General features: G+C 38.8%; 1 protein-coding gene across 2 annotated transcripts in view; it reads right to left on the bottom strand.

The window, feature by feature from the left end:
• Window positions 1-26,015, bottom strand: part of gry (trafficking protein particle complex subunit 11 gry) — a 115,309-nt gene continuing 89,294 nt past the window's right edge. For both annotated transcript variants that reach the window (XM_071682873.1, XM_071682872.1), the window contains exons 12-23: window positions 23,524-23,726; window positions 20,610-20,787; window positions 20,156-20,283; window positions 19,438-19,522; window positions 18,335-18,476; window positions 16,697-16,848; window positions 8,064-8,162; window positions 7,250-7,384; window positions 4,712-4,875; window positions 2,134-2,353; window positions 963-1,142; window positions 1-123 (exon numbers count right to left, since the gene is read on the bottom strand). In XM_071682873.1, coding sequence (XP_071538974.1) covers window positions 52-123; window positions 963-1,142; window positions 2,134-2,353; window positions 4,712-4,875; window positions 7,250-7,384; window positions 8,064-8,162; window positions 16,697-16,848; window positions 18,335-18,476; window positions 19,438-19,522; window positions 20,156-20,283; window positions 20,610-20,787; window positions 23,524-23,726 — 1,758 coding nt within the window. In that variant the 3' untranslated portion in view covers window positions 1-51. The remainder of the gene's footprint in view (window positions 124-962; window positions 1,143-2,133; window positions 2,354-4,711; window positions 4,876-7,249; window positions 7,385-8,063; window positions 8,163-16,696; window positions 16,849-18,334; window positions 18,477-19,437; window positions 19,523-20,155; window positions 20,284-20,609; window positions 20,788-23,523; window positions 23,727-26,015) is intronic.

The raw sequence follows: 26,015 nt of genomic DNA on the forward strand, positions 1-26,015 counted from the left end.
TTTAATTAAAAAACTGTATTGCATAAAGAATTAGAACTAATGATATACTAACTACATCACAATCATGGCAGAGATGCAACCAGCCACTGAAGCACTATCTGGATCATTACCCTTGGCTTGAGGCTGAAAAGTAATAATCTAAGTTAAGTGGCAAATTTATAACTTTAACCTAAATGAAATGATTCATTATTCAATCTGTATCTAAACATATATTTCATATGCTTAATTCTCATACAAGCCAACTCATTTTTTTTATATCACTTTCATAATCTACAAACAGAACCCCATTCCCATGCTTGATAAAAATAAGATAAAATATTTGGTCCTCCATGAACAAAACATACACATACATCTCCATCCTTGAAAGCAAGCTTTACATCCAGATCCACCTTCCCTCCCCTCTATAACTACACGACCATTTGAGAAGCCAGACAATAAGGCAAGGAATAGGATTTGTAATACCCATGCCAGCACTATGTCTTGTTCATTGACACCACCCAAAACACAAACCAGATCACAAACTGTGATGATCCTGAAATACTATCAATAATGATATAAATACAAAACACTTATTACAGCTCAATCAGCACCTAAATACCTCCCTACTCCTCCTGCCTTACTAGTTACACTCCTCCAACTAGCACTTATCTATACGTATATTTTAACACCCATTATCCTGTCTGACTCAACACTCACAACAAAGATTTTCAAGGTGAGATACTCATTATAAGACTTCTTGCTTTCAACATCCTTAACCTCACCAAACATTGCCTTTTGCATATATATAAGAAACAATACCTGGAGAACACTACATGAATGCTCCTCTAATCATCTACCCATTTATGATGTACATAAGTTAAATTTTCCCAAAGGTAAGATTACTATAAAAAGACCTTTCTCTGAAATGGGTACTAATTAATGCAAAGGGCATGATATGGCATTCACATGCAAAGGGCCCTTACCATAACGTAAACATGTGTTGGTAGAATGCGGGCTAAAAGAGCATCTAGGGAGGTGGGCTGCCCTGGAAAGTGAGACTCTATGCTAAGCGTTAACTTTGGTAAGTGAACATTCCCTGCCAGCAAAGGGTAGAGTGTATAGGTCACTCGTTCACTTGAGCCTGGTAACACACGTAACCGCATCTGAGGAGTAAAAACATATGTGGTATAAGATGACAAAAGTTGAATTCATAAGACATATTTTGTGATTAATTAGAGTCGAAAATGAATGTTGAGTGAATAGCCAAAATTCTGTATGTCAGAAAGCATAGTTTTAAAGGACATGTTACAGTATATTATCTTGTTAAGTACAGACATCTGGGTGATATCTTCACAGTCCATCTGTGCTCCTTTGTTTTTTTTTTACATCTTTTATTAAAACATACCTCTCTCTTTTCTAACCTTTCCCTTCTATTTACAAAGTTATTCATATTCAAAACCCTTCATTATGTGTCAGAATCCTACATACCACAGTTTGTATTCTAACAATTCACACTTCCCTATTCATGTCTGAATTCCTTAAGCTCAACAGCTTCTGAAATTGTATCTCCTCTCAAAGACTGGTTTCCATTTTTTTTATTCCCCTGTCCTCACTAACAATATTAAAATTCAAGTACCCATGATATTTTCCTTTTTTTATGGTAATTGAGAAATTGCAGATAGCTGAATACTCTTGTTTCTCTCTCTCCCTAAATTTATCATTTTACTTACTTGTATACACATACCTCAGGACCAATTTCTATAAAGGAGTTCTGGTGTTACCCAAACTTCTGCAGTAGTAGGGAAAGGCAGATTCTTTTGGATTGATGAGACTGTCCTCCCCTTCCAACGATACAGCCTCACTACTAAAGGTGACTTTTCACTGATCACAGAATCCTAAAGCTTATTTCCTTCTGTGTGTGTGTGTGTGTGTGTAATCATTTAGTAGTAGATCTGATTTTCATGTTTCTAGAACTCATGCATTATTTTGCAATAATCACATTACAATCTAAAAGGTAAAAAATACATTGATGACTTAAGCTCCTGTTTGCTAATCAAACACACAGATCTGATGACGTACAGTCTTTACGAAACGCTATGGGAAAAATATTCATGTAATGGCAACATACAAAAAGAAAAATCACAGATGACATACCTGCTTGTGCCCAGCATACATAAACGCATCCGACACCTGCATAGTGAGGGCAAGCTCGGTAGTGTGAGCAGCATGATTGGATATGATGTAAGCCAGGGATAAAGGGGTGCGTACTGTTCCTTGTGGGGCTACTTCACATTCTACCCACAAACCACAGTGCTCAACCACAACTGACGGCAGACCTACACTCACACTCACAGCTGGGGAGTCACTATTTGATCTAAAGTACGGAAATAAAAAGTTCAGAAAGACAGAGCAAAATTTGGAAAAAAAAATTTAAGGTTTTACTCAATTTTTAAAAAATGGATTTGCAACTGATATTATTTCAAAATTATAACTACTTTTAAGTGTTTACAGTTAAATTAATATTCACACACTCATCACTAGAAAGTATTAAATCAGTGCACAGCAATTAAATATAGCAATTACAGTGGCTTGCACAAATACCTGACAATTCAACTGAAATAATAATATTGCTTATATTCATGTCCCTACAAATCTACAACACATTTAGCATCATGATCCTGATGTATACGTCCTTATCACTGCTGCAAAACCAGAGCCCCTCATCCACAATCAGACACCACAGACTTTTCTGTGGTTTCTTATTGTTGCTTATATCCTTGTTCAGCTTAATGACAGCATGTCAGGCATTGTAAAACACATTGCTCCAATTTGCTCTGCCCATAGCATCCCATGCATCATCCTGCATGTCTAGACCCCACTTCTTCCTTGGTTTCTCCCTTTTTCTTGTTCCTGTCACTTCTGACATGTATACCCTCTTAGTTATCCCTTCTTTGCTTATCCTCTCCATGTCTAACCCATTTCAGGTCTCTCATAAATATCCCACTTACAACCACACCTTTCATCTTATCTGTACATTTTTGTCTCAGGCACTCACCTCACATCCATACAGCACCAACAGGACTACTAAGCAGTCAAGCATACCCTCTGCCTTAAGCACAGTGACTTCTCCTTCCACACATTCCTCAATGCACCCAAGACTTTTTCCCCTCCACCCACCCTATGGCTCACTTTAGCTCTCACTTCAGCTCCCATGGTTCTATTCACTGCCATATCCACACCCATGTACCTGAAACACCCTACTTCATATTCTCTCCATTCACATTCCAAATAACCTGTCTTTTCACTGCAAGGAAGAGAGTGAATTGGAACAATGTGATATACCAGGGTCAATGTGCTGTCAATGGACTGAACCAAGGTATGTAAAATGTCTGGAGTAAATCATGGAAAGGTCTGTGGGGCCTGGATGTGGACAGGGAGCTGTGATTTCGGTGCATTACACATGAAAGCTAGAGACATTGTGAATGAATGAGGCTTTTTTTTTTGTCTGTTTTCTTGGCGATACTTCGCTGAACCAGGGGGTAGCAATGCTGTTTCCTGTGGGGCAGTGTGGTGCCGGGAATGGATGAAGGCAAGCAAGTATGAATATGTATATGTTTATATATGTATATGTATATATATGTATATGTATATGTTTATATATGTATATGTATATGTTTGTTCACATGGAGAGAATGAGTGAGGAAAGATTGACAAAGAGGATATATGTGTCAGTGGGGGAGGGAACGAGAAGTGGGAGATCAAATTGGAGGTGGAAGGATGGAGTGAAAAAGATTTTGAGCGATCGGGGCCTAAACATGCAGGAGGGTGAAAGGTGTGCAAGGAATAGAGTGAACTGGAACGATGTGGTATAATGGGGTTGACGTGCTGTCAGTGGATTGAACCAGGGCATATGAAGTGTCTGGGGTAAACCATGGAAAGTTTTGTGGGGCCTGGATGTGGAAAGGGAGCTGTGGTTTCAGTGCATCATACATGACAGCTAGAGATGGAGTGTGAACGAATGTGGCCTTTGTTGTCTTTTTCTAGCGCTTGTTGCGCATGCGGGGAGAGGGGGTTGTCATTTCATGTGTGGCGAGGTGGTGATGGGAATGAATAAAGGTAGCAAGTATGAATTATGTACATGTGTATATATGTATATGTCTGTGTATGTATATATATGTATACGTTGAAATGTATAGGTATGTATACGTGCGTGTGTGGTCGTGTATGTATATACATGTTTATGAGGGTGGGTTGGGCCATTCTTTCATCTGTTTCCTTGCGCTATCTCACTACCGCAGGAGACAGCGACAAAGTATAATAAATAAATAGTAATGCAAATGTCTGTGTATGTGTATGTATATGAATGTATATGTTGATATGTATATGTATGTATATGTTAGTGTATGGGCATTTATGTATATATATGTATATATGAGTGGATGGGCCATTTTTTGTCTGTTTCCTGGCACTACCTCACTAATGCAGGAAGCAGGCATCAAATATAATAAAAGAAAAATAATATGTTTCATATTTGATCGCCATTTCCCTGGTGTTACCCATAGACACTTTGAAAGGCAACTGCAGCAATAAGCTGTGCTTTTGACGGTGGTAGGAAAATGGAGATCCCTTAAGAATGAGAAGTTCTCTGACAAGACTGTACTCCCAATGATACAGCCTTGCCATAAGTGACTTTTTACATGCACACACATATATACATACACACAAAACTTACCTTTTCCAATACAAAACATACTGTCCAAGAGTTAAAGCAGAGTTTGGCACAGCTTTTTTACTGACAGCTATGCAAAAACAGTCAACACCCATTTCCCCATCAGAAAGCTCTGTATCCATCACCTGTGACTTAGCTTCTGCACCAACTTGATGTACTTCATTAGCCTGCAAATTTTACAGTAACAGATACTCAATAAGCCATCTTATTCTGTATCATATAACTAAAGTCCATTTTTACTTATGCAATCAAAGCATAGTGACATCAGCTCCTGTATGCAAAATCCTCACACCATCCAATAACATTCAGTGAAAGCACTTATAAACTATTCAAAATATTCTATATGTTGGCATGGTTACTTAGTACACGAATAAGGTGCCACATGCTGATGTACAAAATGAATACAAATTAAGCTTTTAATTATTTATAATTCTGTAGCTATAATTTTCTGAGAAAAAGTGGCATCAAGGATTACCTACAAATATCACCCAACAAAATATTTTATTTATTTATTTATTTTGCTTTGTCGCTGTCTCCCGTGTTTGTGAGGTAGCGCAAGGAAACAGACGAAAGAAATGGCCCAACCCACCCCCATACACAAATGTATACACACACACGTCCACACGTCAACCCCGGTGTACCACATCGATCCAATTCACTCTATTCCTTGCCCTCCTTTCACCCTCCTGTATGTTCAGGCCCCGATCACACAAAATCTTTTTCACTCCATCTTTCCACCTCCAATTTGGTCTCCCACTTCTCCTCGTTCCCTCCACCTCCGACACATATATCCTCTTGGTCAATCTTTCCTCACTCATTCTCTCCATGTGCCCAAACCATTTCAAAACACCCTCTTCTGCTCTCTCAACCACGCTCTTTTTATTTCCACACATCTCTCTTACCCTTACATTACTCGATCAAACCAGTTTCCTCACACCACACATTGTCCTCAAACATCTCATTTCCAGTACATCCACCCTCCTGCGCATAATTCTATCCATAGCCCACGCCTCGCAACCATACAACATTGTTGGAACCACTATTCCTTCAAACATACCCATTTTTGCTTTCCGAGATAATGTTCTCGACTTCCACACATTCTTCAAGGCTCCCAGGATTTTCGCCCCCTCCCCCACCCTATGATTCACTTCCGCTTCCATGGTTCCATCCACTGCCAGATCCACTCCCAGATATCTAAAACACTTTACTTCCTCCAGTTTTTCTCCATTCAAACTTACCTCCCAATTGACTTGACCCTCAACCCTACTGTACCTAATAACCTTGCTCTTATTCACATTTACTCTTAACTTTCTTCTTTCACACACTTTACCAAACTCAGTCACCAGCTTCTGCAGTTTCTCACATGAATCAGCCACCAGCGCTGTATCATCAGCGAACAACAACTGACTCACTTCCCAAGCTCTCTCATCCCCAACAGACTTCATACTTGCCCCTCTTTCCAGAACTCTTGCATTCACCTCCCTAACAACCCCATCCATAAACAAATTAAACAACCATGGAGACATCACACACCCCTGCTGCAAACCTACATTCACTGAGAACCAATCACTTTCCTCTCTTCCTACAAAATATGACCCATATATTTTCCACTGCCTCGCTAATAAAAGCCTATCTATTTATTAAACATTTTAAACCACTTTATATCATTGATACTTGTTCTAAAAATTATCATCAGTGATGAAAGCTTCCTCTAAACTTCATCCTTTGGGAACTATCATTCTCTCTTAAATGGTACATTTCATAAACCAGGCAATTCACTAAATTTTGCCATTATGCTTCAAAAGTCATGGGAATTATGAAGTCCTTTCAATGTTTTGATATCCTTTCTTGAATCTCGTCTGAGATTTCAAATATTTTAATTCATAACATTTCATACAGTTTTTTGTTTTCAAAAGTTTGCCAATTCCTGCATTTAAGAGGTTGCACCAGGAACAGTTGAAGAATAGCCTTATTTGATTACATCCATTATTTAGTTTTCATGTATAATTCGCCAAAACCAGAGCAGAGTCAAGACCAACAGACCTTTTTGTGGTTTCCAGTGACCACTTTACATGCTCTGGTTCAGCCCACTGATAGCACATCACCTCGTGTATATCATCTTTCCAGTCCTTTCTATAACATCCGTGTCTTTCATAATCCTTCAAGTTCAGGCCCAGATAACCCAGAGATTCTTTCACTCCATTCCTCCATCTCCTCAGTCCCTTCCAAAAAGCAACTCTTTAATTCATCTTAACTCTGTTCCCATTTCATTTGGAAGACTACATATATATGCCATACACCTTTAATGTGAAATGATTATCAGTGCTGAAGTCCCCACACAAACCCAACTGTTTTAGAGAGGGCAGTGAATCTGTCTTAATTGCTAATACTAAAAACTTTAATTTGCCCCCAGGTAACTTTAAACTGCATCCTAAATTATCAACCAAATGATTATGAAACAATTATAAAAAATGATGCTACTCTATTATTCTAGTAATATATAGTAAAAAAGAAAAAACAAACAAAAGCAAAAATACTAACCAGAGCCAAAGAAGAGTTTGTGAGTGTGATAGGTACGTGGGACTTGCATTTAATTTTGGGTACCACCAAGAAGCTCTCACCACCAGCCACTCTTGCTAGTTTCTCAAATTTTAATGACTGGGTTTCCACACTGACCTATTTATAAAAATATTTTCATAAGAGATTAGTCATTTAACAGTGAAGAGGGGGCATGATTTCCTAAAATTCAAAACTATGAACTAATATGCACGACCCAATTTACACATGAAAATTTAAAGTTTAAATCCACTTTTTCCTGCCATCAGCTACTAAATTGTAGACACTGAAAAATCATTAACCTAGTATAAGTCCAACTGGTGAATCTTAGAGGAGTCCATAAACAAGTAATGCAAATAAGTTAAATGTTACATGCATACAGTGAAAAGAATGGGATATGGCTATGATCAGTATTCTACTGCAGGAAAAAATCATGCAGATTCTCTCAGATAACCTTGCTATGGACATCAGGTTTCCTCTTATCTGTTATTCCCATATACTTCCAAGTATTTCTCACATGTATTCTTTAAAGGAACTAGTCACCCTCTATCTCTCATAAAACCAAACTGCTCCTCCTCTTATCAGATGCTCAATAATACAGGGTAAACAGATATTCTAAGGGGTCACCTTATTGCTGTCAGCCAAATAGTAAATATGAAATCAAGTACCTCACCAAGCACAGCATATCCAATGTGCATTTTTCCTTCTTTGCATGAGGGTGGTCATGGCTAAAAGGGGTAAATATTACCATATGGCAAGCCTACTTTAAATTGAGATATTGATTACTACATAAGCTTACCTGGAAAGGAATCCTTGCTTGGAGAAGAATGGTTTTTTCGCAGACACATGGACAATGGACAACGGATCCACCTGAAGATACAGATACTGAATATTCAACCTGTTGGAATAAGAGAATAATTTTTCTTCTTAAGTAATCAGGAGAAATGAGTAAATCAAGATTTTACTACTTTCACTTTGGACAGGACCTGATAAATAACCATCCCAGAAATTATATGAGGGTTTAGAGAGATTTGAGCCAAAAGCTAGTATCTATATATTCCATCTCTCATAACTCTGGGGAGACATCCTTAGTATGAGATGAACTCGTTAAAATTCGTTAACTTTAAGTACAGCATTGACAGCTATATATATATATATATATATATATATATATATATATATATATATATATATATATATATATATATTCCCATTTTGCGCTACCTCGCAAACGCGGGAGACAGCAACAAAGCAAAATAATAATAATAACAATAAGTGTATATATGTATATATACATATATCTCAGTGTTGTTAGAAGCAGTGAAAAGTTTTTATCGAGGATGTAAGGCATGTGTACGTGTAGGAAGAGAGGAAAGTGATTGGTTCTCAGTGAATGTAGGTTTGCGGCAGGGGTGTGTGATGTCTCCATGGTTGTTTAATTTGTTTATGGATGGGGTTGTTAGGGAGGTAAATGCAAGAGTTTTGGAAAGAGGGGCAAGTATGAAGTCTGTTGGGGATGAGAGAGCTTGGGAAGTGAGTCAGTTGTTGTTCGCTGATGATACAGCGCTGGTGGCTGATTCATGTGAGAAACTGCAGAAGCTGGTGACTGAGTTTGGTAAAGTGTGTGGAAGAAGAAAGTTAAGAGTAAATGTGAATAAGAGCAAGGTTATTAGGTACAGTAGGGTTGAGGGTCAAGTCAATTGGGAGGTGAGTTTGAATGGAGAAAAATGGAGGAAGTGAAGTGTTTTAGATATCTGGGAGTGGATCTGGCAGCGGATGGAACCATGGAAGCGGAAGTGGATCATAGGGTGGGGGAGGGGGCGAAAATTCTGGGGGCCTTGAAGAATGTGTGGAAGTAGAGAACATTATCTCGGAAAGCAAAAATGGGTATGTTTGAAGGAATAGTGGTTCCAACAATGTTGTATGGTTGCGAGGCGTGGGCTATGGATAGAGTTGTGCGCAGGAGGATGGATGTGCTGGAAATGAGATGTTTGAGGACAATGTGTGGTGTGAGGTGGTTTGATCGAGTGAGTAACGTAAGGGTAAGAGAGATGTGTGGAAATAAAAAGAGCGTGGTTGAGAGAGCAGAAGAGGGTGTTTTAAAGTGGTTTGGGCACATGGAAAGGATGAGTGAGGAAAGATTGACCAAGAGGATATATGTGTTGGAGGTGGAGGGAGCAAGGAGAAGAGGGAGACCAAATTGGAGGTGGAAAGATGGAGTGAAAAAGATTTTGTGTGATCGGGGCCTGAACATGCAGGAGGGTGAAAGGAGGGCAAGGAATAGAGTGAATTGGAGCGATGTGGTATACCGGGGTTGACGTGCTGTCAGTGGATTGAATCAGGGCATGTGAAGCGTCTGGGGTAGACCATGGAAAGCTGTGTAGGTATGTATATTTGCGTGTGTGGACGTATGTATATACATGTGTATGGGGGGGGGGGGTTGGGCCATTTCTTTCGTCTGTTTCCTTGCGCTACCTTGCAAACGCGGGAGACAGCGACAAAGTATAAAAAAAAAAAAAAAAAATATCTCAGTGAATGTAGGTTTGCGGCAGGGGTGTGTGATGTCTCCGTGGTTGTTTGATTTGTTTATGGATGGGGTTGTTAGGGAGGTGAATGCAAGAGTTTTGGAAAGAGGGGCAAGTATGAAGTCTGTTGTGGATGAGGGAGCTTGGGAAGTGAGTCAGTTGTTGTTCGCTGATGATACAGCGCTGGTGGCTGATTCATGTGAGAAACTGCAGAAGCTGGTGTCTGAGTTTGGTAAAGTGTGTGAAAGAAGAAAGTTAAGAGTAAATGTGAATAAGAGCAAGGTTATTAGGTACCGTAGGGTTGAGGGTCAAGTCAATTGGGAGGTAAGTTTGAATGGAGAAAAACTGGAGGAAGTAAAGTGTTTTAGATATCTGGGAGAGGATCTGGCAGCGGATGGAACCATGGAAGCGGAAGTGAATCATAGGGTGGGGGAGGGGGCGAAAATCCTGGGAGCCTTGAAGAATGTGTGGAAGTCGAGAACATTATCTCGGAAAGCAAAAATGGGTATGTTTGAAGGAATAGTGGTTCCAACAATGTTGTATGGTTGCAAGGCGTGGGCTATGGATAGAGTTGTGCGCAGGAGGGTGGATGTGCTGGAAATGAGATGTTTGAGGACAATGTGTAGTGTGAGGTGGTTTGATCGAGTAAGTAATGTAAGGGTAAGAGAGATGTGTGGAAATAAAAAGAGCGTGGTTGAGAGAGCAGAAAAGGGTGTTTTGAAATGGTTTGGGCACATGGAGAGAATGAGTGAGGAAAGATTGACCAAGAGGATATATGTGTCGGAGGTGGAGGGAACGAGGAGAAGTGGGAGACCAAATTGGAGGTGGAAAGATGGAGTGAAAAAGATTTTGTGTGATCGGGGCCTGAACATGCAGGAGGGTGAAAGGAGGGCAAGGAATAGAGTGAATTGGATCGATGTGGTATACCGGGGTTGACGTGCTGTCAGTGGGTTGAATCAGGGCATGTGAAGCGTCTGGAGTAAACCATGGAAAGCTGTGTAGGTATGTATATTTGCATGTGTGGACGTATGTATATACATGTGTATGGGGGTGGGTTGGGCCATTTCTTTCGTCTGTTTCCTTGCGCTACCTCGCAAACGCGGGAGACAGCGGCAAAAAAAAAAAAAAAAAAAAAAAAAAAATATATATATATATATATATATATATATATATATATATATATATATATATATATATATATATTTTTTTTTTTTTCATACTATTCGCCATTTCTCGCATTAGCGAGGTTGCGTTAAGAACAAAGGACTGGACCTTTGAGGGAATATCCTCAAATGGCCCCCTTCTCTGTCCCTTCTTTTGGAAAATTAAAAAAAAACGAGAGGGGAGGATTTCCAGCCCCCCGCTCCCTTCCCTTTTAGTCGCCTTCTACGACACGCAGGGAATACGTGGGAAGTATTCTTTCTCCCCTATCCCCAGGGATATATATATATATATATATATATATGTAAATTTTAGGGAAAATAAAAAGATGTTCTGGAAGGAGGTAAATAGGGTGCGTAAGACAAGGGAGCAAATGGGAACTTCAGTGAAGGGCGTAAATGGGGAGGTGATAACAAGTAGCGGTGATGTGAGAAGGAGATGGAATGAGTATTTTGAAGGTTTGTTGAATGTGTCTGATGACAGAGTGGCAGATATAGGGTGTTTTGGTCGAGGTGGTGTGCAAAGTGAGAGGGTTAGGGAAAATGATTTGGTAAACAGAGAAGAGGTAGTAAAAGCTTTGCGGAAGATGAAAGCCGGCAAGGCAGCACGTTTGGATGGTATTGCAGTGGAATTTATTAAGAAAGGGGGTGACTGTATTGTTGACTGGTTGGTAAGGTTATTTAATGTATGTATGACTCATGGTGAGGTGCCTGAGGATTGGCGGAATGCGTGCATAGTGCCATTGTACAAAGGCAAAGGGGATAAGAGTGAGTGCTCAAATTACAGAGGTATAAGTTTGTTGAGTATTCCTGGTAAATTATATGGGAGGGTATTGATTGAGAGGGTGAAGGCATGTACAGAGCATCAGATTGGGGAAGAGCAGTGCGGTTTCAGAAGTGGTAGAGGATGTGTGGATCAGGTGTTTGCTTTGAAGAATGTATGTGAGAAATACTTAGAAAAGCAAATGGATTTGTATGTAGCATTTATGGATCTGGAGAAGGCATATGATAGAGTTGATAGAGATGCTCTGTGGAAGGTATTAAGAATATATGGTGTGGGAGGCAAGTTGTTAGAAGCAGTGAAAAGTTTTTATCGAGGATGTAAGGCATGTGTACGTGTAGGAAGAGAGGAAAGTGATTGGTTCTCAGTGAATGTAGGTTTGCGGCAGGGGTGTGTGATGTCTCCATGGTTGTTTAATTTGTTTATGGATGGGGTTGTAAGGGAGGTAAATGCAAGAGTCCTGGAAAGAGGGGCAAGTATGAAGTCTGTTGGGGATGAGAGAGCTTGGGAAGTGAGTCAGTTGTTGTTCGCTGATGATACAGCGCTGGTGGCTGATTCATGTGAGAAACTGCAGAAGCTGGTGACTGAGTTTGGTAAAGTGTGTGGAAGAAGAAAGTTGAGAGTAAATGTGAATAAGAGCAAGGTTATTAGGTACAGTAGGGGTGAGGTTCAAGTCAATTGGGAGGTGAGTTTGAATGGAGAAAAACTGGAGGAAGTGAAGTGTTTTAGATATCTGGGAGTGGATCTGTCAGCGGATGGAACCATGGAAGCGGAAGTGGATCATAGGGTGGGGGAGGGGGCGAAAATTTTGGGAGCCTTGAAAAATGTGTGGAAGTCGAGAACACTATCTCGGAAAGCAAAAATGGGTATGTTTGAGGGAATAGTGGTTCCAACAATGTTGTATGGTTGCGAGGCGTGGGCTATGGATAGAGATGTGCGCAGGAGGATGGATGTGCTGGAAATGAGATGTTTGAGGACAATGTGTGGTGTGAGGTGGTTTGATCGAGTAAGTAACGTAAGGGTAAGAGAGATGTGTGGAAATAAAAAGACCGTGGTTGAGAGAGCAGAAGAGGGTGTTTTGAAATGGTTTGGGCACATGGAGAGAATGAGTGAGGAGAGATTGACCAAGAGGATATATGTGTCGGAGGTGGAGGGAACGAGGAGAAGAGGGAGACCAAATTGGAGGTGGAAAGATGGAGTGAAAAAGATTTTGTGTGATCGGGGCCTGAACATGCAGGAGGGTGAAAGGAGGGCAAGAAATAGAGTGAATTGGAGTCATGTGGTATACAGGGGTTGACGTGCTGTCAGTGGATTGAAGCAAGGCATGTGAAGCGTCTGGGGTAAACCATGGAAAGCTGTGTAGGTATGTATATTTGCGTGTGTGGACGTGTGTATGTACATGTGTATGGGGGGGGGGGTTGGGCCATTTCTTTCGTCTGTTTCCTTGCGCTACCTCGCAAACGCGGGAGACAGCGACAAAGTATAAAAAAAAAAAAAAAAAAAAAAAAAAAATCATCCCTGGGGGATGGGGAGCAAGAATACTTCCCACGTATTCCCTGCGTGTCGTAGAAGGCGACTAAAAGGGAAGGGAGCGGGGGTCTGGAAATCCTCCCCTCTCGTTTTTTTTTAATTTTCCAAAAGAAGGAACAGAGAATTGGGCCAGGTGAGGGTAGTCCCTCAAAGGCTCAGTCCTCTGTTCTTAACGCTACCTCGCTAATGCGGGAAATGGCGAATAGTTTGAAAGAAAAAGATATATATATATATATATATATATATATATATATATATATATATATATATATATATATATATATATATTTTTTTTTTAATTTTTTTTTTATTATACTTTGTCGCTGTCTCCCACGTTTGCGAGGTAGCGCAAGGAAACAGACGAAAGAAATGGCCCAACCCCCCCCATACACATGTATATACATACCTCCACACACGCAAATATATTTTGCGCTACCTCGCAAACGCGGGAGACAGCGACAAAGCAAAATAAATAAATAAAATATATATATATATATATATATATATATATATATATAATTTTTTTTTTTTATTATACTTTGTCGCTGTCTCCCGCGTTTGCGAGGTAGCGCAAGGAAACAGACGAAAGAAATGGCCCAACCCCCCCCATACACATGTATATACATACGTCCACACACGCAAATATACATACCTACACAGCTTTCCATGGTTTACCCCAGACGCTTCACATGCCTTGATTCAATCCACTGACAGCACGTCAACCCCGGTATACCACATCGCTCCAATTCACTCTATTCCTTGCCCTCCTTTCACCCTCCTGCATGTTCAGGCCCCGATCACACAAAATCTTTTTCACTCCATCTTTCCACCTCCAATTTGGTCTCCCTCTTCCCCTCGTTCCCTCCACCTCCGACACATATATCCTCTTGGTCAATCTTTCCTCACTCATTCTCTCCATGTGCCCAAACCACTTTAAAACACCCTCTTCTGCTCTCTCAACCATGCTCTTTTTATTTCCACACATCTCTCTTACCCTTACGTTACTCACTCGATCAAACCACCTCACACCACACATTGTCCTCAAACATCTCATTTCCAGCACATCCATCCTCCTGCGCACAACTCTATCCATAGCCCACGCCTCGCAACCATACAACATTGTTGGAACCACTATTCCTTCAAACATACCCATTTTTGCTTTCCGAGATAATGTTCTCGACTTCCAAACATTCTTCAAGGCCCCCAGAATTTTCGCCCCCTCCCCCACCCTATGATCCACTTCCGCTTCCATGGTTCCATCCGCTGCCAGATCCACTCCCAGATATCTAAAACACTTCACTTCCTCCAGTTTTTCTCCATTCAAACTCACCTCCCAATTGACTTGACCCTCAACCCTACTGTACCTAATAACCTTGCTCTTATTCACATTTACTCTTAACTTTCTTCTTCCATATACTTTACCAAACTCAGTCACCAGCTTCTGCAGTTTCTCACATGAATCAGCCACCAGCGCTGTATCATCAGCGAACAACAACTGACTCACTTCCCAAGCTCTCTCATCCCCAACAGACTTCATACTTGCCCCTCTTTTCAAAACTCTTGCATTTACCTCCCTAACAACCCCATCCATAAACAAATTAAACAACCATGGAGACATCACACACCCCTGCCGCAAACCTACATTCACTGAGAACCAATCACTTTCCTCTCTTCCTACACGTACACATGCCTTACATCCTCGATAAAAACTTTTCACTGCTTCTAACAACTTGCCTCCCACACCATATATTCTTAATACCTTCCACAGAGCATCTCTATTAACTCTATCATATGCCTTCTCCAGATCCATAAATGCTACATACAAATCCATTTGCTTTTCTAAGTATTTCTCACATACATTCTTCAAAGCAAACACCTGATCCACACATCCTCTACCACTTCTGAAACCACACTGCTCTTCCCCAATCTGATGCTCTGTACATGCCTTCACCCTCTCAATCAATACCCTCCCATATAATTTACCAGGAATACTCAACAAACTTATACCTCTGTAATTTGAGCACTCACTCTTATCCCCTTTGCCTTTGTACAATGGCACTATGCACGCATTCCGCCAATCCTCAGGCACCTCACCATGAGTCATACATACATTAAATAACCTTACCAACCAGTCAACAATACAGTCATAATGCATTACCCTTTTCCAGACTTGACTGATCTCTGGATCAGGGCTGCATCTCTTGGGCTGTGAACTGGGCATTATCCTTACAACATGGAGGTTATTTACTGAACAAAGGAAAAATGAATTAAAAGAAAATGTAAAAGTCATTGGGCCCCTTAATCAAATAATGAAGGGCAGAGGTGTAACAATGAAAGTGAAGAAAGGATTAAGGGACAGTGCAGTCCATCTGACCCAGACCAATGCAGCTTAAAACATGAATTGGAATGATTTACAGGTCAAGAATCCAAGCTGGGGAAATGAGTTACTTGAAAGGAGCATGTGGTATGACAAGCTGGAATGAAGAAAGTACTGAGGGGGTGTATGGGAGATTTGGTATGGTAGGGAATACGAAGGAAATGAATTGTGAAGTGGTATAATGGGTGAAATATAATACTTTGAGATGGTTTGGGCAAGTGGAAAGAATGCAAGACAGGGAGTTTGAAAGGATAGTGTAAGTCAGTATGATTACTGGGGTTGGTGTGAAAGGAAGACCACCTGTGACATGGGAAAACAGATTGGAAGAGTAGTGGAGAGAGGGAGAAATGGGAAGAATGTGTGGAATGGTGTGTGTGAGGGAGGCATGTAAGGACGAGTGAGTGGAGACTCTTTTGCTGTTGCCATATCTTTGATAGGAGTTCCTGGAGGGAATGGGTATTAGATATTCATATTTATGTATACTTTGACGCTGTCTCTCATGTTAGCGCAAGGAAACGCAAAAGAATGGCCCAATCCACCCACATACACATGTATATCCATAAACGTCCATAAACGCCCACACACGCACATATACATACCTATACATTTCAACGTATACATACATATATATACACAGACATATACATAGATACACATGGACATATTCATACATGCTGCCTTAGATATACAGATATATATATATATGTGTTCTTTCTTTTATGATACTGAATGTTAATACTACTTTTCACAGCCTATATATCTTTATCAACTTATCCCTCAGTCCCATGTATACTCTACAGAAAATCTTGGATCTCAGGTACCACATCAAAGAAACCTTTCCAATCTAATAGCTATCACTACATAAACTTTATCAAATCTTATAATATAGTTAATATGAACACTTTAAAAATTGGTATTGCAATATACAGCTTTCAGTACATCCAATCAAACATCAGTATTTTCACACATGTAGCCTAAAACATTTTCACATATGTAGTAAAATACAAATCAATTATTAGAAAATATGATCTAGATATAAAATGATTATTTAGTACTCACTTTTAGTGATAATATCCGCTCAGAAGCAGTGAGTGATTTAACATAAAATGTCTGTGATACATCTTCTTCTACACTTAAGTCTCCGCATCTGAAGTGGCTGACCTGTGATCCTAACTTGTCACTATGTAGACCCGATGATGTACACACTTGTGCTGAACAGATGAATAAGAAATTATGAATATATTATATCATGGCTTCAATTCTACCTCATTATAATTCTAATTGCAATTATTGATGTGGAACAGGCATATAAATAGAATGAATCAAATAACAATGAAATACTTTATCTGAGAGAATGAGGTGACTGTAAGCATAATAAAAAATTAGCAGACAGGTGGGAAGATGTGCTGTAGTGTAAGAAGGCAAAAGCATGGGTGAAAAGTACAGTTTTGAATCAAAGATGATAAGTATGAAAAACTTCTGAATACAGGAAACAGACTGGCAGATATCAACGGTGAGAGTCTTAAAAGACCACTGAAACCATGCATACTATGCCAAGGTTTGCTAGGTGGTTGATAATCTCTAAGCTACATTACTGCGATTCAGCTATGCCAAATACCCTAAAAACAGAAGGGGGAAGAAAGAGTTATCTTAATATTGCCAACAATGTGTGATGAATAAATCTGTTCATTTCTCAAAAGTTTTTATGTTTTTGTTATGATGTCATGGTTATGACCCCCAACCAGACAACACACCTGTAAACTGGGTGGATAGAGGTCATACTCTCACTTAAATGTATAACATGATTGCATAAAAATATACTCTTATAATTTCATTGCTTAATGAAAAATACGACAAATATTTACCTGTTATACAGAAATACTTATCAATCATCCTAAAGCTGGTGAATATAATCAATAAAAACTAAGTTATAATAAGAAACTGGTGACATCGAAGAGGGGACAAAGTTGTTGACAGAAAATCTTGAAAACAGTCTTCTTTTAAAAGAGATAACCCCCTGAATCATCTAAGCACTAAAACAAAAGAAATGCTCTTAATTACTTTTTATCTTTGTAGGTGAAATGCTCTCCACATGATATGCAAAGAGATCATCATTGTCATGTCATTCAGGTTCATTTACCTGTTTCTCTAACCCTACCTAAAGTTGCTCAATTTCCCTCCTAGAATATATAGTTTTTCGAATTAGAATTTGTAACCTGGCAAACCAAACAGCAGAACTTATGTTTCAGCAACTTTTCTTTTTTTAAGTACAGCTGTTTGATCTGCAGCACTAAATAGAGGACTGACAAAAAAACAAAGTACATCTGTTTCCTCCCTTAAAAGGTTGCACCAGGAACACACAACTGATCATTGCATGAAATTCCTTGCTTTTCTCCTTTTTATGTTCTCTTTTTTAAGTGTAATAAAACTACAAGGTAGAATCTGATATAACCAGACAAATGAACTACATACAACAGAGAATCAAAGGTACTTTACATACCAAGCTTTGCATGAATGGAAATTATTAAGTCTCAGGAGATGGGCATAAAAATATAAAAACATTCAACAGATTGCTCTGTATATACAAAATCAAATTTCAGAATAAAAAAAAAAAAAAAATAAAAGGGCCTTTAGAATTTCTGTCCCTAAATCACCTATGCTTGAACACAGAAATCCAAATCAGTCATATAAACTTACTGGCATGCTCTAGGTTAGTGTGTGAAGAAGAATCTAGCCCTAAGCTTAAGGAAATGTCTGAAGCTAAACTTGTTTCCATATTTGTGAGTTTAATCTTGATTGGCAGCCATTCCCAGACTAGTGCTGTAGCATCATGTTCAATCTGAAAAATGAAAGAAACAAAAATACACTATTGTAAGAAACATTTTGAGATTTAAATATGGATGACCAGTAACAGAATTACTTGGAAAATCCCAAAGTAGAGGTAGATCTTTTTTTAGAATTTTAATAAAAAGCATAAGCATGGATAGAATTATTCATAAGGCTGCCATTCAGATTACCAAAGAAAACGGAGACTGCTAATTAAAAATAAGTGGTAAGCCTGCATGAGCTTGAGGTAAGGACTGATGTTGGAACAGTGATTAAACAATCATGTAAGAGAGATGGGATAATAATATTGAGAATACGGTGGAAGGCTATCTTAACGAAGCATGGATATGAGAAAGGTGTTAACATGAAACAGCATATTCATACATGCAAAATGTCACACACATGGAATATATGACAATGGTCAAAATTGTCAGCTTGTGGGATAGGGCATATTGAAAACAGACTCACTCCAGACAGACTATTATTCAATCAACAAGATTCACCTTACAGGATGAATATTTCAGTCTAATAATAAATGAAACTGCTAAGCTCTTAATTCACCTTTCCTTCTTTGCTTCTATCTCATACAATATCTCTCACAATTCAATTTACATTATCCTCTCTAAAATCCGGTCTTCCTCTGTACCTTGTCAAGGGAGATCTTAACATTATTGACCACATACATGGTTACTGAATATTTTCACATTTGCTTTCTCAGTCTTATGTCACCAATGAATTATTCCATATATATTTCATATCTCTCTTCTAAACAATACATTTGTATTAAGAATCTAATCTAGTCAATAAATGTATTTGGCACAAATCAAATTTACTTAATATTAATGCTTCTAATCATAAAAAAGGTTATAGCTAGGGTAATACAGAAAAAGTGTAAAAGCTAATCAAGAAATAAGAAAACATGTATTTGTTACTAAACGCAAAGGCTTTGAGAGGAATAAGAGAATACACCTTACCATAACTGTGAGTCGAGGCTGACGAGGTAGGATATCTATTTCAGCTATGGGGACAGCTGTGTCAAATGTGTCTTTGCAGAGAAGACTGTTGATTAAGAAAATAAATTACAAATACAAAAAACAAGCACTGTATTGTAAAATTTTCCATTTTATTCACCAAAGATTACAAACATACGTTCTATTTACTGCGTGTGGTGTAATTCTGCTGACAGCTGCTTTTCTGTCTGAAAATCTTATATAATTAATTTCTTTCTTTCTTTAATGAATTACATGAAAGGAGTGGATCAACAAATACTGTTTCAATATATACACCCAATCATCAATAAATCAATCTGTTAATATTAGAGTGATGAAACTTTATGCTTGGTTTCAGTGAAAATCTTCTTACATTTAGAAATCCAAGAAACTATTTCCTTTAGTTCAGCATACCCAGTAAGTTGTATGGGAGAGTGGTAACTGAGAAGGTAATGGCATGCACAGATCATCAGACTGGGCAGGCTAGTAGACAATTAGTATTTGTTTGTCCAAAACTTTAAGACCATGACAAAGAAAGGACAATCCAAGTGAAAGTAACACATTCATAAGCTGGCCGATTTTTTAAATCTATCAGTACATATAGGGCTCCATGTATCTGTACCTACTTAAATGTGTTCATCATCTGCACAAAGTTTCATAATGAAATTGTTATCCTTCTTGAAGGCTGGTAGTTACCTCCTACCTGAACTCGGGAAATGCAGGTGTGTTAGCAGCATGCATTGTGACCCCTTCATTTCCTGGTCCAGACCACTGAAGATTTACAACTAAGCTGCTGCCTGGTATACCTATCTGAGCACGCACACCAGTCACCTGTTGCGCAATTATTTGGATTATCAGTATGTATCTAGAAGTAAAGTTCTATCCATATATCAGTATCACTAATTTTCAAGCAGGAGGAATAGCTACACTTCCATTTAAGCTGAGAACATATGAAAGACACGCAGTACATTAAATAAACAGACTCTTATTAAAATTATGAAGCTTGTCTGCATTATATTACCAAGCTATCTGAGAATCATCACTGTCAATGCTTCTACATATGTCTTTCCCCATATGACTTCAACTTAATTTCAGCAGTCATTAGGTTTTAAATATGAATTTATACATATTCCTGAAAATTCTCATTATATACTCACTTTAACTTTCTTTCCCACATCTTCCATTTGAGGAACAAAACTGAGGTGTATCTCTGTCACTTTGCCAGAAGGAAGGACAAGTTTTTCTGATCTTGTCTCTAAGAGCCGATCATTGTAAGAAAGGGAATTGGTGCCCACACTCAAAGAGCTCAAGGATATACTTGACAGGTAAGTGTTCCTGAAAATTTTTAAAAATGAGTAAATCATGATAAATGTGAGCTGTGATATATTTAAGCACTAAACTAACAAGCTGAAGATTTCTGGGAAAGACTCTACTTGTATCTAAATCTCTCTATCACCAAGGTACATATGCAGTTAAACAGTGATGGATAGCAATTCTATATGGGACAATGTAAATTTTCTATCTTCTTACACTAATAAATAAGCCTCTATAGTGTAGTCTAAAGCATGTGGGCCTATACTTAAGCTTTATATGTGGTAACATATGGGCCTTCTTTATGTTCTAGGCATGACATACAGCTAACAGTCAACTCACTTCTTCATCTCTCCCTTTAGGTTTAGTTTGTATATGGGTACCTGCTGTAAGCAAGCAGTACTGAAATACTTTTCTCTATTAGCGAATATAATTTTCAGTACTTGTTATGAATAATTTTTGCAACGTACTTTTATTGTAACAAAATAAGTCTTTTCATATAAATTACATTTTACTTTGTTACATATGGCAAAAAGCTTATGTTACTCATTTTCCAACTACATGAACTTATTCAAAGGAATGCTTCTCTATCAACAGAATAAACAATACTGCAAAGCATCGAAGGTGCAATACTTATACTTCAACTTGGTTAAAGCTTGACAATATGCATCAAAAATATGACGTCACATATTCAATTTTTTCTTGAATAACTTCCGTATCATTCCTGTGTGCATGGCTTACTTTGCAGTTTTGGAAAGAAAATTTCTACATATCACAGAAATTAAAGTGTCGGAGGTGGAGGGAACGAGGAGAAGAGGGAGACCAAATTGGAGGTGGAAAGATGGAGTGAAAAAGATTTTGTGTGATCGGGGCCTGAACATGCAGGAGGGTGAAAGGAGGGCAAGGAATAGAGTGAATTGGCGCGATGTGGTATACCGGGGTTGACGTGCTGTCAGTGGATTGAATCAGGGCATGTGAAGCGTCTGGGGTAAACCATGGAAAGCTGTGTAGGTATGTATAGTTGCGTGTGTGGATGTATGTATATACATGTGTATGGGGGTGGGTTGGGCCATTTCTTTCGTCTGTTTCCTTGCGCTACCTCGCAAACGCGGGAGACAGCGGCAAAAAAAAAAAAAAAAAAAAAAAAAAAAAATTGACAAGATTCTGAACTGGCAACTCAACTACATGGTGCAAAACACTGCAAGGAAATGAAGGTGCAAATCTAAATGTCATTTAATAACAAATACAAAAGCTCGATCAGCAATTCCTAAACAACATGAAATATTACACAGGTTTGGCATGTGCCATCTGTAATACAATGAAAAAATATTGCCCTACTTTCTCAAACACAATTGCATTTCTTCTGATCACCAACATGGATTTTGCAAAGCTAGATGAACTGCTAATCTCTGCTATGTTTCACCTCTAGATCATGGGCCTTGACATCTCAAAAGCACTTGAAAGGGTGTAGCATAAGTCTTTGTTTTCTAAAGTTTCAGTTATGATTCTTTGTTTCTCTCTGGTTCCTAATGCTTAGCCCCCCTCTCTGGCCATTCCAGAGCAGTAGTCACTGATGGCGCAATTTTTCCCTCTTATCCTTTCAATAGTGGTGCTCTTTGGGGTTCTGTCCTACTGTCTACTCTGTTTTTCCTCTCCATGAATGATCTTTCTTCAATTTCCAAAGCTACTCACTCTTATGCTGATGATCCACTTCACACACATTTCAGCTCACTTTGCCTCCCCTTCTTCTGATACTCCTTCCTTTTCTTTCTTACACTGATTATATCTAAAAGTGCTAATGCAGTTTCTTCTAGAGTACATTTCTTTCTAGAAAACACCATAATTCAACTTCTTAATACCATAAACGTTTTGGGCAAAGAGTAATCATACCCTCCACTCTATCCTGGAAATCTCACATTTAATCAACTACACAAAGTCTACTTCCATACAGCTGGTGGTGTTGTGTTGTACTGTACTGTAGAAATCATTTTTCTTGTAGCAACTATTTCTTATCTATAGAAGTCTTACTTGCTCTACTAAGGAGCACTACTCAAATATCTGGGGTAGTTCTTCCTCCACCTCTCCATTAATGAGAGTGGAATCAAAGCCTTGTTCTTCATTAATTTTGTCAATTCTCTCCTCTCTCAATCTTAGTTCTTGTATGTCTATTTTCTTTTCTCTCTCTCTCCATTCTACTGCCACCCTATGACCTCAAAGTAATTATCTATTTGTAATTACCTATCTGTACTGTATGAAGAGGGAGTTTTGCACTTCTAGGAACCCATCTTTTAAGTGTTAATGTGGTCCTGTGGTTAAGAGGTGGGATGGTACTGTGTGATAGTGAGTATTGCTGCAATGTATTATAAGGTTCTCAATTTCCCTTTTCAGTTCATTCCATCAAATGAAAAATGCTGTAATCCTGAGTAAATGATCTCATCAAATCTGGTTTACTGAGATTTCAAAGTTTCTGACTTTTTCCAGGATTAATAGCATTTTCTGATAGCATGGGAAGATGAAGAAAGCAATTCTTTGGTGGAATCTGTTGAATTGCAATGTGATGAATACCATTTACCCTGTGGTCTTTTTTACTCTCTTTGAGGAAATGAAAAGAATACATATATTCATTCATAAGCATCACATAAACCATAATATTACTCCCTATTGCAAGTGGATAGATAAAGACAAACTCATGGGTAGTCATAGTAGCCATCATACCATGCCTAAAAATCAGACCTTAAGTATAAATAAGATTACAATCACCTGATCCTGACTGTTATGCCCACTTCCTGATCAACATGGAACCGACTCTGTGCAAAAGATGCTCGGACCTCCAGGCATGGTACCAATGTTGTCATGTCTACAGTGATGGGTGCTATTTGGCCTCCCAACAGACCTGACCATGCTTCTGTTGCTACAGCAATAACTTCTGGGGATGTTTTGGGCTCTGGTTCAGGGGCATGTCCCTGAGTAAAGATAATACAAGAGTATTAGAAAATTCAGGAGAAAGCTAAAGATATATGTTCTAAATATGAAAGCAAACCTTTGTCTCAGAAGCTGTAATTGTAACCCATGACTCTCTTTTTGAATCCGGAAAGACCAAGACATTTTATTTTAAAAGGCAAAATTGGACGTAAAAAGATACAACAACCATCTACTAAAAAAATTGACATTTAATCAGCAGAAAGCAATAGAAAATCTAATCAAGGGACAATCCAAACGAATTACTCAAATAAAGACAGCAAGCACCACAGGAAAAAAAAATTTTTATTCTCTTATTATGCTTCTCTTCTCCATTCACTTGATCATGATTTGCTATTCATGTGACATGAATGGAGGCTGCAAATGAATATTTATATGATATATGCTACTATGAACATGCAGGAAAACCACATTCTTAAGCAATGGGAAACAATGAGAGATTGCAAATTATGTTCCTGGAACTCTTCAATGAAATGGCAATGCATATGACATTACCATTATATAACCCTAGGACTCCTTCACATACACCTGCAGCTTCAAGGCAGCACTCTAATCAGTTGCATGGTAAGATGGGATACTTTGGAGTGAAAAGTTCTATAATGAGATTGAACTCTGATGATACAACTTTGCTGAAGGTGACTTTTCACTTGCTGTTTAACCACAAACAAGCAGAGTTCGGTAATGCCTGGCAATGCATAAAGCCACTTGTACATTTGATACCTTTGGTGTTTCAAAAATGATTTTTCTTTCGTGCACTGAACCATCATCGTAACGGATTCTTTGTGAAGGAAATGGTAACCGTAAATGAAGAGGCAGAAAGGAAATTTTCAAAACAGATATTGAGCTTCTGAAATCTACTCTAGAATACTAAAGGTAGACAATGATAAATCATCTTCTTTAACTCTTCTATTTCAAAACTCTCTCACCAGTTGATATATTAAATCAGTTATTCTATATCTATATCTATATTGTCTATATCTCAGATGCCAATTTCCATTTACAACTCCCTCAGCGGGGTGGTCATGGCAATAAAATCTCCATAACGAGTGAACTCCAGTGCCTCATTTTAGCCTTCAGTGCCTCATCCTCAACTGGCCATGGGCAAAGTACAACTCAAGTGCAGTATTTCCAGAGGCTCTAACTTAATGACTGATTGTACCTAATGTTTCAGCCTACTACCTCTACCTAATGTTCCCACCTAAATGTTTCTACCCACTACTTTTACCTAAAGCTCCAGTCTAATGTCTCTACCTACTACTTCCATCTACTGCTCCTACCATTTTGCCAAAAGGCTGGGCAAGCACTCACTGCAGGAAGATCTAGAGTTGCAAAGATGAGTTGTAAGCATAAGTGTTGTCAAGTGCTATGTATGACAAGGAGAGATTGTATGTTTGCAGACAGAATGCCAGAAGTCCACATGCAGGTGAGGCAGAAAGAAAAGACAACTAATAGGGTTGGAGTGCAACCTGACAACTACTGAAGTAATGACGCACTGCACAGCCATCATTACCCTCCCAATACTCAAGTGGGTAGTATATTGGTAATATACTTTCCTAGTCGATGGCTGCCTACCAACTACTAACTACATTTTTAAACATTTTCGCATCATAATAATTACTTTTCATAAACTTAGTAGTGTGACTGGGCTCTGTCTGCTTCAGGTTACATTGTAAATGAAAAGTAACCTTTGATGAGGCTGTATCATTGTCAACTGACAAAATAGAGCATAGCCTCATCAAAGGACCTCTCAATTCAAAGCACTTTATCCTGTCCTTGCTAAAGAATGTATTGCAGCCTTGGGCTGCAATACCTCCGGGAAAAGATCTATTTATCTATCTATTTATATCTCTGACACTTGTTCCCTTTCAAACCTCTCTTGAGGGAGTGGCCATGGCAAAAGTCTCCATAACTGGTGAACTCCAGTGTCAATTCTTAGTCTTTAGTACCTCATCCTTAGCAGGCTGAGGGCAACTCTAGTGCAGTGTTTGCAGAGGTCCCTATCCAATGTTCCCACCAACTACTATCACCTAATGTGTTTATCTAATGATTCAACCTACTACTTCTAATTCTCCCAGCTAATGTTCCTACCTATCAGTTCTATCAATTATGTCCCTACCTACCAGTTCTATCTACTGCTCCTACCATTTTACCAAAAGGCAAGGCTAGCATATAGTACACACTGCAGAAAATCTAGTCTGGAAGAATGAGTTATGTGGGTTAAGAGTTTGTCAAATGTTACATGTGTCACGGAGATTGCATGTTCGTGAACAGAA

The sequence above is a fragment of the Panulirus ornatus genome, chromosome 35 (genome assembly GCF_036320965.1).
Source record: "Panulirus ornatus isolate Po-2019 chromosome 35, ASM3632096v1, whole genome shotgun sequence".
Classification (NCBI taxonomy): Eukaryota; Metazoa; Arthropoda; class Malacostraca; order Decapoda; family Palinuridae; genus Panulirus; species Panulirus ornatus.